Here is a 12,896-nt window from a genome sequence, read left to right as displayed (position 1 = left end):
AAGTGTGTAAATCTTAATATTCTTAAAAATGTGAGTGAATATGGAACTCACATTAAAAAATTATTATTTTTTGGTGGACCATATTCCTTTTCAAAAATAGTATGAGAAATTTGTACATTTTAAAATTATATCTGACATTACTCATTGTTAAATTATAAAAAAAATAAAAATAAATCTGTAATTGAAATCAGAATGTTAAAATTGTATCATATGTCACCTTCTAATAATTTTGGAATGAAAATACAAATTATATCAATGAAGAGTATATTAAATCACTTTGAAAATAAAAAGGAAAAGTATATTTAATTTAGATAAATGAGATTTGCAGTTATAAAGTGTCTAAATATTGTATAATTTTTTTTTAAAAAAAATAAATATAAGATTTATATAAAAAAAAATCTTTAATAATAAATTCTACACTTTTTTAAAATAATTAGATGAAACTTGCGCATTATATATAACATTGCTTTTTAATTTATAAATCTTTCCTTTTTGTTTTTCAGCTGATGGCAGATTTTTCATTTGAGCCCGACTCCCGAGTGGAAACCGGTATCGTCGACACCTCCGCGTGATCAGTGGAGCAATCGGATTCGGCTCAGACACGCACAAAGCTTCATTCCCTAAAAGTTGGCACAATTCAATTGCAAAAAAATTTGGTGCAAGCGGTCAAATGGAGCGGGACAAATGGGAGGTAAAGTAGTGTTTCTCTTCATAAATACAAGAATCCGCTAGCCTTGAAACCCCGACCCTGTATGCTGTTACAGTCTCGGCTCATAGGCAGTCCTCAGTTGGGAATTCTCCGAGAAAGTCACACTTCCGGTAAAATTCTATTCCGGGGAAAATCCTATAGTCTTTGATTTTCTTTCCCGATTGTTTTTTATTAATCTTGACTGAATTGAAGGTCGAGGAGCTCGAGAAATCTAGCAATGGTACCTCCGATCCTTTCTTTGGCTCTGCCCTCCGAGACCGGCCGAGTTCTCAGTATTCAGTCTCACACAGTTCAGGTATTGCTGGATTTCTTTTTTCCTTCTTATTTTTTTCTTTTTTATATTTACCCTCTGTTTGGCTGCCTCCTTACTATCTCTTCAGGGATATGTTGGAAATAAATCAGCTGTCTTCCCTCTCCAGTTATTGGGCTATGATGTGGATCCAATTAATTCGGTGCAATTCTCAAACCATACAGGCAAGCTGCTACTATTACTTCATTCAAACAGTCTCAGAAAGTTTGAGGCCTGATATATGGTGCGATGTCATCTATCAATCATTATAGGTCCAGGCATTGTATAGCAAATGTGTGACCATGGTCTAATTTACCATTAAACGGTGCAGGATACCCAACTTTTAAGGGCCAAGTTTTGAATGGACAACAGCTATGTGATTTGATAGAAGGCCTTGAAGCGAATAATTTATTATACTATACTCATTTATTAACAGGTATGCCAAGTTTAGCTTCTGTATTCGTCTTTTGTGCCAAGCCTCCAATCTTTTAGAGTTTAAGGAATTTTGCTCTTTTTCTTCTTCTTGCTAGATGGGTGTATCCTATTGTATACTTCTTTTTGTGCTTGAGTTGTGTCAATCCGCACTTTTAATAAAATTTGTGCATTATTTATATAAAAAAAAAAAGGTCTGATCAGTTTATTTGCAGGTTATATTGGTTCAGTTTCTTTTTTGACAACTGTATTGGAAGTTGTCAGTAAGCTTCGTTCTATAAACCCGAAATTGACATATGGTAAGAAGATTGACTTTTTGCTGTATCAAAGACAATTACTCTTTTCCTATTTTCCTGTTACTTTGAAAAATTTTTAATCCAGATAAACTGGGGACTAGATATAACTGGTTTGTAAGGCTTTTGAATTGTTGAGCAAATTTATTATTGAAAATACCTTCTTTAATCGTGTAAGTCCCCAGCTATATAGCAGTTGTGCATAGAACGTTTTGAGAGATTGTATTCACTATGCAGTATGGAAACCAAAATTTATGCAGTCAAATATGATATGGGACTTGGTTCTGCTTCTGGCACAAAATTGTTCAGATGAGACACTGCTATTGGCTTTCGTGGTTGATGCAGCAGCAGCAGCTGCCGAAAGCCAAAAATCAAAAGGGATGATAGACATAAAAAGAAGATTCAAAGAGGATACTATTGACTCCGGCTGATAATATATGCCGTGTCAATTTATTATATTGAGGCTTATGTGTAACATATATACAATAGCATGGAAATTATGCATTACCTACTAGACAGCATATTTTGTTTTCAAGAGGAAAAATGCCTTTCCATATCTCAGTAAACCTTGGCTTTTCTTGTCTAGTCTGTGATCCAGTGATGGGTGATGATGGAAAGCTCTATGTCCCTTCAGAACTAGTATCAGTATATCGTGAAAAGGTGAGCAATCTGATTTAAGTGTTTGTGGTTTGGTGTCCTTAAATGATTTTCCTAAACTTTTTTTATTGGCACTGGGTGTCCGAGAACAAAGTCTCTACTAACCCCGGGAGTGCACAAGCTCTCAGCAAAGAGTTTTCCGTAAGTGCACTTCAGGTAATTCAAGTTAAATGGTCTTCCTAAACTCTCCCATACTTTATATAATAGGTGGCACGACTGTTAATAAGAGTCTTGTTTGCTTTCTTAAAAAAATTTTATGATACCATACTACAAAAGAACTAAGTACTTCGACTTTTAGAAAAATGACATTTTTTGGGACGTCTCAAAAAGGAAACGAGAAATTTGAATTCTGCCGAGGGCATAGACATGATGACTGTGAATTTGAAATATTTGGATCTTCTTGATTCCTGCTGGAGATAAAGGTTATGCTGGACCATTATTCCAACCCGTCTGTTTGACATTTGGATCAGTCAGCTCCTACATATTAGACAAGTGGAGTAGTCATTTAATCTTGAATGGTTGCCCGTTTATGTAAATGTTTCTTATTGTAAAGATCATTAGGGAGACTGGAAATTGTTACGATGTTTACGTTTTTGGTAATGCTTGTTATGATTAGGTTGTCCCAGTGGCTTCAATGTTAACTCCCAACCAGTTTGAGGCTGAACAGTTGACTGGTTTCAGGTACTTATTGATATGTCTAGGCATAGTGATCACTTAGGCTGGTGAAGCTAACCTGATTGGGCTGAGCCTTTTAACTCTGGATATGTCTAGTTATAGTTGAACAATTTTTCCTTGTTGTTTCTCCACTTGTGCGTTTTGCCTATAATACTCCCATGGTCTCTTGATGCGTAAACAAAAAAGAAAAATTGATCAACCATACCTAGACAAATCCAGAGTGAAAAGAAAAACGCAAGTGGAGAAACAAAAAAGAAACACAAGTGGAGAATCAATTTTTCTTTTTTGTTTCTCCATTTGTCTTTTTTTTTTCACTCTGGATTTGTCTAGGTATAGTTGATCATTTTTTTTTTTGTTTCTCCACTTGTGTTTGATTTTTGGAAAAATGTTTGAAATTAAGTTATGCTGTTAAAAATAGTTAAGTATATACAAAATAAGGACTAAATCTAACTTATATAAAAATAAAGAAAAAAAGAAGAGTAAATGTTCAGAAATTGGAGTATGAAGTGTTAAACTTTCAAGCTGTTACTCTCTTTATAGGGACATTATCTCAAATATTATTGTTAAGTATACACTTGTCACAGGATTGGCTCCGAAAGAGATGGCCAGGAAGCTTGTAACATTCTTCATGCTGCAGGACCATCAAAGGTTTTGTTATATCATCATCTATTGTACCCTTAAATTCCTGAGGTGTTTATGCATCATTGAATATGCAAGCTTCGTTTTTTCTTCTTGGTTATTGTAACACCCCCTTCCCGTAGGCTAGGTGTGTCACGTGTTTTTCATAAAATAAACCCGGCAATAGATCTCATAATTTCATAATTGAAAAACTGAAATTTATTAAGCGGAAAAACGTCTAATAAAACTGTCTTCCAAAACATTAATGAAATAAACTGAATAAATTCATGTCATAAAAAACATGTTTTATTTTAGAAAGTCTGAACTAAAAATAAATGCTCCTTCTACTCCTGGCCTGCCTGCTCGTAATCATCATCTTCACCTGGGTGGTTAAAAACATGAAAACAAACTAAAATGAGTCGATGACTCAGTAAGAAATCTATCACAATGTAAACGTAATAAACATAAGATTTTCATAACAACTTTCATGCTGAGCTTAAAAAAATTCATGACTGTTCATACTGATGCTTATGCTATGTATGACTGTTTTAACTGAATTAACTGACTGATCTGACTGATTTAACTGATTTATCTGACTGGCCAACACACTTAACCCTGTGTGCAAGGTTGTGCACCAGCCCCACATCCCGCTGCAGCAAGGGGAACTGCTGATAGTATTCTAGCATACTATGGTGGACCACGACTGAGTTCGTGGCTTGCACACCACCCTGAAACTGAACTGCATTGGTACCATGCATCTGAATGGCCATCTTATTAACTGATCTGATATTATCTTACACTTGAATTTAAGATGGCTTACGTATCTTATACACATGAGATGCATGACATACTACATACATAAACATAAATTCTGAATTTAAACATGATGCGGAATGACATGGTCGTATGCTATGCTAGATGACATGCTTGCATATGACATGAGCGATTCATAAATAGTGGCTATCAATGAACTGGCTTGGATGATACATACATATAAGCTAACTGTGATGATCCTAATTTATGATCAAATTTACTTACCTCGCTGCGTGTCTTCTTGAATAATACTTCGTAACTTGAGACCTATATGAAATAATAACTATCACTAAATTGGTTTGGAAACAATATGTACCAATATCCTACTAAATCAATTTCACAATCTAATAGGCAGTCAAACAAATCTTTTGTTTAACCCTTTAATCAATAAATCATAATATTTAAAATTACTAAAATACTAATCTATAATATAGTGGAAATACTCGAGCTATTTTAAAATAATTCATAAAACTTAAATTCTTAACTAAGTTTTTACTTAATTAAAAAAATTCACATCGTAGAACATAATCAAATAAATATTCTGTTTATCACTAAAACAATGAATACTGATATCTTAAATTATTTACAATACTAATAGCATATTCTTACTTTCAAAATATAACTTAGTATAATACTTGAGATATAATCAATTCTATTAAAGATAAGTCATAAAAACTTAAATTCTTAAAATAGGTTTCCTTTCTTATAATTAACATAATTAAACAAGAAATCGAATAAATAATAATATCATTTAAATATTCTTAACATATTTCTTTATTCTTAAATTTACAACTCTAATAGCATAAAAATATCAAAATCTATTATAATAACATTAAAGATTCACTTCACACCATAGATTTAAAGTATTTAAAATAAAAGATTTAAACACTTACTATTTACTACTGAAATTTAATTGTAAAATTAATAATAACTAATATAGTTTAAAATTCCTTAATTTCTTTTTAAAGTATAACATATAATAGGCTCCATAATATACTTTAGAACACATTTTAAATTCTTTAAACACTTTCTTATACACAAAGAGCTTATGACTAATATCTTTATTTAATAAAATTTGACTCAATTTCAATACAATGACATATTAATATTCATAAATTAACATACACTTAAACAATAAGTTATAAATGTAATCGTACTTAAAAACACTGAAGATACTATGGGAAGGGGTTACAAAGGGTATAAAAGTAATCTCCTTTAAACACTTGCACTGAGTGAAAATAAACCTAAAAAGCAACTAATACGTTATGTAGAGAAACAGAGGCAACGGAAGACGCGTGCGAGGCAGAGGACTCACCGAGAGAGAGGCTGACGTGCGGCGGTTCTGGGTTGCTGGCGGGGGTCACGGCGGCGCGACTGGGGGCTTGTCTGAGGTGGTGCGATGCCGAAGGAAGTGAACCAAGCGGCAGTGCAACCGAGAGAGAGAGAGGGAGAGTGAGAGATGTTTACCGAGAGGAAAAGAGTGAGGCGAGGGTGGCGGACGGCGGTAGGCTACCCGGAAGGGAGTGGGTGCGACGGGACTAGGACGGCCGGCAGCTTCTGTCACCGTGGGTGGTGCTCCGATGTCCCTTGAAGTGGTTGGTGACGGCAGTAGAAGTATACGGCCAAAGAGCCACTGCCGATGTCTTCTGTGGTGGCTGGCGGCGTGCCCTGGTGGTTCTCGCGGTCATGCATGGTCTGCGTAGTGGAGTCGCTGCGATGGCTCCGTCGTCGAGTTGTGGCCTTTCATGGTTGTTGCTGACGATGCTCTGTTCGATGGGTGCAAAACAGGACTGCTTTCGTGCATGAGGGGCATGTGCATGGCAGCGTGATGCATGGCAGTTTTCTGTGGGGTCTCGACGTGGAGGAACTGTCGGTGAGGGTGCTGTGTAGTGGCTGGGTGCGTGGATCTGGTTTGTGGTGTATTTAATAAGAGGCTTCGTGAGCTTTTATAGAGGAAAAACTATGGTAGGGTTTTCCCATACGAGTTCGTCTCCTAATAGGATTCGAATTTATCAATTTAAGGGATAAGGATGAGTGTGAGGTTGTTGCTAACGGGTTGGGATAGGAAGAAATGATATTTAAAAATTCAAACAAAACTCTATAATATTATAAAATAATAATAATAATACTAATATGAAAACATCCAAATTTTTGGGTCGGGTTGTTACAGTTATAAACTGCCATTGTCTATTGTTATCCTGGAGTAGTGACATTGGAATAACTTGTATATATGTTGTTCTAGGTTGCTTCACTCTTTCGTGCTTTCTAATTAAAGTTTATTTACTTATCAAAACATATTGAACATGTGGTGACACTGTAGTATAAGTTCGTCAAAATCAATGGGGTTGCCATATTTATGGCTGCAATATGCAATAGAAATCGGCACAATACTGATCCCTGTATGGATCAGTTTTAGCCCCTAAACAAGCCTGCTTTCGGATGCACATGGATCTTTGCAAAAAGTAAATGACCAATTTAGTCTTGACTGCTGAAATATAAAGCATGCTGCAGTTAAATGAATATATATATATATATATATATAGATATAGATATTCTATAGCACTCCAGCTTAGACGGGCATCAAGTGCACTAGTTTGCTCTGATGAAGTAAACTAGTTTTTACAAAAGAATCACAGCTGAACTGGCTTAATTGCTTCTTGCTGTCAATACGTACTTCCATTTGGTGGCCAAACGACTTGATGAGGAGCCATTTTGTTATTTACATTATGATACTAGCAGCCTTATTGAATGTGTAATGCCCATTCAGCTGCATCCTTTTACTTCTTAGGAATTAATTTATGCAATCCTGAACGCCTACTATACTTCTTTAGATGTAGCTGGTTGCATTTGTTGATCATGAAATTTGCTCTTCATCAAACTCATAGAAATCAACCGAGTATGGTATCATGAAGTCAAATGGATCCATTACATAAGTGCTGTGGTTGGACTTCTTGGAATCCTGGGATATATATGTTACAAGTCCAGATTCTAGGTTGATATATTCTCCAATGTTTTAATTGTAGGTATTAATTACCTTTCATGTCAGTTATGCTATGCAAACACAGCGCATCATATAGTGTAACTTAAGCTTCCATTCCTTCAAATACCATTTGAACAATTTATTTATGCAAGCAACTTGTGCATGAACTTCATTTACATGTAATTTAACATCTCTCTCTCTCTCTCTCTCTGTGAATTTTAAAGTGTGATGTACATATTCTGATCATCACAGGTTGTGATTACAAGCATAAATATAGAAGGCAATCTTCTCCTTATTGGCAGTCATCAGAAGGAAAAGGTAGGTAAGCATTTGCATTATAGATGCTTGAGATTGAGATGTTAGCTTTGCCTTAAACTTGGTCGTTTTGGAATCTGATGTATGAACTGAAACTTTTATAACATGTGATGAGTCCCTCTTAGTGTCTTCAAATGTTGTAGTAGAAAGTAGTCTATTGGTACACAAAAGTACCTGAAGCAATTAGATCATATGAAATTAGAACTTCCGTACTTGGAATTGCATTGTGGTTATTTCTTCAAATCCTATTCTATAATATTCTATTTGGGAGCTGATTGTTGAGATATATGGCTTCCTGTCAAATTATTAGGTATTTGTCCAGAAATTTCTACTGCTCTCTCTCTCTCTCTCTCTCAATACTTCATTTGTGAGTTAACCCCTTCCAAGAAGTTAGTTAATCTTTACTAATTCTTGTTAAGAGTCAGTTTCCATGATAGATTTGATGTGATATCTTAAATTATAAGATCATAGCAAATGTGTCTCTAATTTAGTGTTCAGTTTGTCTGCCTGTCTTGTCTATTTAAAAATTTTCTCTCGCATTTTGAATAGATTTTCATACAGGTAGAAACTAGATGTGCTGATTGATCTGTGATAGTATATATGCTTTTACTGAACTCGTGAGCATGACAGGATCAATCTCCTGAGCAATTTAAGATCGTCATTCCCAAAATTCCTGCATATTTCACGGTATGTAAATTATCACCATAATTCCTTTCATCTACAAAGATTTCATGATTCTACTGTAGTACCAAGCTTTATTGTACCTCGAAGTTGTTCTTTAGTGTGAAGCTTTTACCATGACAACAAGAATTGGGAAAATTCGATGACCCGACCCGACCCGACCCGGCCAGGATGCGTTATGGTTTTTTTGGCGAATTTTCAAGGAGGTGAAGCGAACATGGCCAAGCCTCATGGGGGTCCCATGGCAACACCCCAGGGAAAATTTTTTGGAACTGTTTGCGGTCAGAAAAAGCACCAGGCAGAAAGTTCGCTTAACGTTCGCGTAACCGATGGCTCGAGCTTAGGCAGAGAGTTTGCTCGAGTCTCACTTGACAGTTAGCTCGAGCGAGCATTGGACAGAGATCCCGCTAGAGCGAATAAAGCAAAAAAGTGAAAATTAGAGTTTCCGTCATGTGATACTATAAATTAGGGCTGTGCAAAAGGCCCGATAAACCAGATGGTCCGATTAAAATGGACGGATCCAACCTGACTTTTTCAAATTGCTATTTGATCGGGTCTCCAACCCGACTAGGAACGGGTTTTTGTCTTAGGTGTCAACCCGTCCGTATAAAAAGAAACTCTCTTCTCAAACTCAAACCCTAGCCGCCCAAACTCATCCATGAATCCTTCAGTCACAAAACTCATCCATGAATCCTTTATGGAAGTCTGTCAGACGGGAGATAACAGCAGGAATCTTATCCTCTTGAGGGAGTATTGTGCACCCAAAATGCCAGGTGCCAGTTACCTTTGACAAAGCAAGCATTTTACAAATACAAACAAACTCTCAGTTAAATACCTCTGGAAGATGACAAATGAAAATACAGGGTGCCTTACTAACAATTCACAGTTTTTTAGTGAAACGAAACAGAAATGTGAGACCCTCCCACTAAAACTTCCCTTCTTTCGTCTATATGCTCCTGTCCCATCTCCATTTGTTTAGTTACTAGTTGCATCTGGGGAAAAACCATCGGAGAAACCGGTTTCCAGCCAGTTCAGCCACACCCAAATTTCTCACCTCCACTTGCCTTCATCAAGAATAAAGCAAATTTCTTTTCACTACAACCATCAATGCAACAAATTTCTCACCGAATCCAATTCCAATGAGTCAGAAATTATTAGAAAGGTAAAAGATAGAAATTTTCATTCCCATCATTTTTGTATGCTTTCCAATAATTATTTTCCAGTAACCAAACAAAGAAAAAAGCAATCAAAAGCCAACCAACCTTGACATCACGTGGAAGCTGATTGAGCCTCGCCTTCGGATTATTACAGAACGAGGAACCACTGCCAACGTGCTTAATCTACCTCAAATGAATCAAATAATCGTAAGCTTTTGTTGAAGGTTGGGCTGGGAAACTGTGGGCTTTATTTGGTAAATGTTAGGTCATACGGGCTCGACCCGATTTCATTTTGTCCGGGTTGGCGCCTTAAATAAGCCGGGTTGGGTCGGGCACAAACCCGATTTTGTTAGGCCGGGTTGCAGGCCTACTATAAATATATACTTAATGAACAATTTAGTACGCCCTAAGTATTCTGAATAGTGAGATTTAGCCCCAAAGTGTGTCTTGTGATTCCTCAGTATAATAAATCCTCTACAGCTCTGTGGACGTAGGCACGTTACCAATCACGTTAATTTTGTGTTGCTTGTGTTTGCTTTCACTTGTTTGCCATCGTCGTTGTTTACACAACAAAGCGCATGTTACATACATAATGGGATCTGGAATTGCAATGACGTTAGGAACTTGTTTTCATGTTATATGAATTTGACTTTCCAATCATATTAGACTTCTCCCTTGCATCCATATTTGTGCATTCAATTTTATTTCCTTATCGAACAACTATGTCCTTCCAAGAGGCTCTACTTTGAAGCTATATGTGCACATGCTTGCAGGGAACGGGAGATCTTACAACTGCTCTTCTACTTGGTTGGAGCAATGTAATGCCCTGAACTGTTATTCCATCTGAAGATAAATACTATTTCCAATAATATTTTATTTTCTGCTAACAATTGTTCTTTGAGCTTTCTAGAAATATCCTGACAACCTTGACAAGGCAGCAGAGCTTGCGGTATCAAGCTTGCAGGTACTACTTTTGCTGTTTTTTCAGTTCATTACTAGAACTTGCTTTCATAATGACTTAGAAGTGCTGCTAGAAGGATAAAAACTCATCTGTGCCTTGCCCGTCCCAAGTGACTTCAATTTGGACAGTCAAATGTACACATGCATCAAGTTGGATGGCACATTCTATATGACACTTCGAGCTATTTGTTTAGGTCTTAACTGTTATCTCATTATTAAATATTATCCTATTTATTGAATGCATTTTTTTTTTCCTTTTAGCCAAGCAAAAATAAAAAGAGCACAATTACTTATGTAGTGCTTTGTGAATATGCATGAAGTTGCATTATCATTCAGGAAAAAGGATCTAGAATTGATTTGAAAGAGGATGATAGTTATGGGCTAATGGTATGAAGTCCTGATGGATTTGATAGCTTCAAGTTTTCTGATTGTGCTCCTTTGGGATGTATTCAAGTCCAGATGCTTTCATGAAGCTTGATTTCCTTTTTATGGTCCATGGAGAGTATGGAGGCAATAAGGAAGAGCTAGGGAAGGGAGAGAACTTCTCTTTGGTATTTATTTTCTCTTGGCTATATAGTTTTTTAATTGGGACAATTGTGGCCATGTTTTCATATTTTCTCTCTGGTGGTCACCATCATAATTTCGAAATAAATCCACATGTCATGAAAATAAACTCATGCAAGAGATTTGTTCTTTTAGGCCTCATTTGGTTACGCAGTTCAGATGAGATGAGATGAGATGTTTTATTGAAAATTAAATAAAATATTATTTTAATATAATTTTTTTTTTAGAATTTGAAAAAGTTGAATTATTTATTATATTTTGTATGAAAGTTTGTGAAAGTTGTAGTGATTATATAAAATGAGATAGTTTAATTTTGTGTAACCAAACCAGACCTTAAGACTTCTTCATGAAGGGAAACTTTTGTACGTGCCCCCTCCCCCCGCCAAATGTCACACATTTGTAACAGTGACAATAGGGGCCAAAGCCATAGTGGGATTAGGTTGGGTAATAAGAGTTTAATAGTTGGGCTCAAACCCGTGGGTTAAGTGTTGCCCTGTGGCCATCTTTTTCATTTGCATGTTATTGTTGATTGGGCCATGGCCCACTTCTTACTTTGATAGACATGTTAGGCTTATGTTATCTTCCGTTTGTTTTAGCGGGTTGATCATTGGCCAATGAGTTAGATGAGGTATGTTAGTATATATATGAAGAGAACGCCCCTCTTGTAATGGCAAGTAGAAAACTAATACAAAGCATTTCTATCTTCTTTCACTTCGAGGGTGAGAACCTCCTAGAAAAAACACATAGGGAAGGAAGAAGAAGATAGAAATGCTTTGTATTAGTTTTCATCAATCACATGCAAATGAAAGAGATGGCCACAGGCCAGCACTTAACACACGGACTGAGCCCAACTATTAAACTTTATTACCCAACCTAAGCCCACCATGGCTTTAGCTCCTATTGTCACTGTTACAAATGTCACTATTACAAACGTGTGAACCCCCCCCCCCCCCCCCCCCCCCCCCCCAATCGAAGGAAAAGAAAAATAATTGTTAGAGGATCTGCTAATTTTGAGATTAGAAAACTATGGGTTGCTGTTACTTATTAAAAAAAATTAAACTACGCTAATTTGCCGTTGCATTTTGAAATATTTGGATCCTCATTGTTGAATAATATGATTAATAGATCATCGTTGGAGTTTTTCCTATCCGTGCAGGCACTACTGCAGAGGACAATGAATGATTATAGAAGTGCAGGACATGATCCCCAGTCAAGCAGTTTGGAGATTCGTTTGATTCAAAGCCAGGATGACATTCGGAATCCACAAGTTAAATTGAGAGCTGAAAAATACAAATAAATGGGTGATATTTACGGCACCGTATTTGAATAACATTGTACCCAGATCATGCCTGTGGCTGCATAATTAGTTTATAAAAATAAAATATGTGCTTTGGTTTCGATCATTCGCTCTTTTTTTCTCCCCCATAAACTAAAGGGATTACTGCTATGGCGGAATGTTTTAATTGTCGAGGAACTGATAAAAAACGTTTTACTTTGACTAGAAAGACATTTGAGACGTCGCGCGTCTGAGGGCTCTTTCGGAGTCAGAAAGTCATATCACAAAAATACTTCTAATTTTTTAGTATTTTTGTTCATTTATTTAGCTTTTATCCTTTGTTTTTTATTTTCGTGTTTTTTATTGTTATTTTTTTTTTTTTCTAAATAATATGTCCACCCATAAGCTGAAAACCTTGTGAAAGACCTGATAAGATTCCTAATATTATTGGCCGAAAAGATTGGGATATGTATATAT

At 36.1% G+C, this 12,896-nt stretch overlaps 1 protein-coding gene across 8 annotated transcripts; it reads left to right on the top strand.

Annotated features, from left to right (window-relative positions):
* The first annotated feature begins 702 nt into the window (after nucleotides 1-702).
* LOC121252272 (pyridoxal kinase-like) lies at nucleotides 703-12,546 on the top strand. Of its 8 annotated transcripts, none has more exons than XR_005938193.1 (14): nucleotides 703-819; nucleotides 911-1,004; nucleotides 1,090-1,183; nucleotides 1,330-1,434; nucleotides 1,646-1,729; nucleotides 2,310-2,383; nucleotides 2,997-3,061; nucleotides 3,640-3,703; nucleotides 7,719-7,784; nucleotides 8,412-8,468; nucleotides 10,393-10,437; nucleotides 10,530-10,583; nucleotides 11,039-11,130; nucleotides 12,300-12,437. XR_005938193.1 is itself a non-coding variant. In XM_041151832.1 (13 exons), exons 2-13 carry the CDS (start codon nucleotides 927-929, stop codon nucleotides 12,438-12,440), a joined length of 927 nt encoding a protein of 308 aa, XP_041007766.1. In that variant the 5' UTR covers nucleotides 703-819; nucleotides 911-926; the 3' UTR covers nucleotides 12,441-12,546. The 8 variants fall into 8 exon arrangements, 6 of the variants coding, with proteins under 6 accessions (XP_041007766.1, XP_041007769.1, XP_041007767.1 ...); XR_005938192.1 differs by having other exon boundaries at nucleotides 11,034-11,130; XM_041151832.1 differs by lacking the exon at nucleotides 11,039-11,130 and having other exon boundaries at nucleotides 12,300-12,546.
* Nucleotides 12,547-12,896: the final 350 nt, after the last annotated feature.

The sequence above is a fragment of the Juglans microcarpa x Juglans regia genome, chromosome 2S, assembly GCF_004785595.1.
Source record: "Juglans microcarpa x Juglans regia isolate MS1-56 chromosome 2S, Jm3101_v1.0, whole genome shotgun sequence".
Taxonomy (NCBI): domain Eukaryota; kingdom Viridiplantae; phylum Streptophyta; class Magnoliopsida; order Fagales; family Juglandaceae; genus Juglans; species Juglans microcarpa x Juglans regia.
Note: the sequence above shows the minus strand (reverse complement) of the source record. Positions and strands in the feature narration are given on the sequence as shown.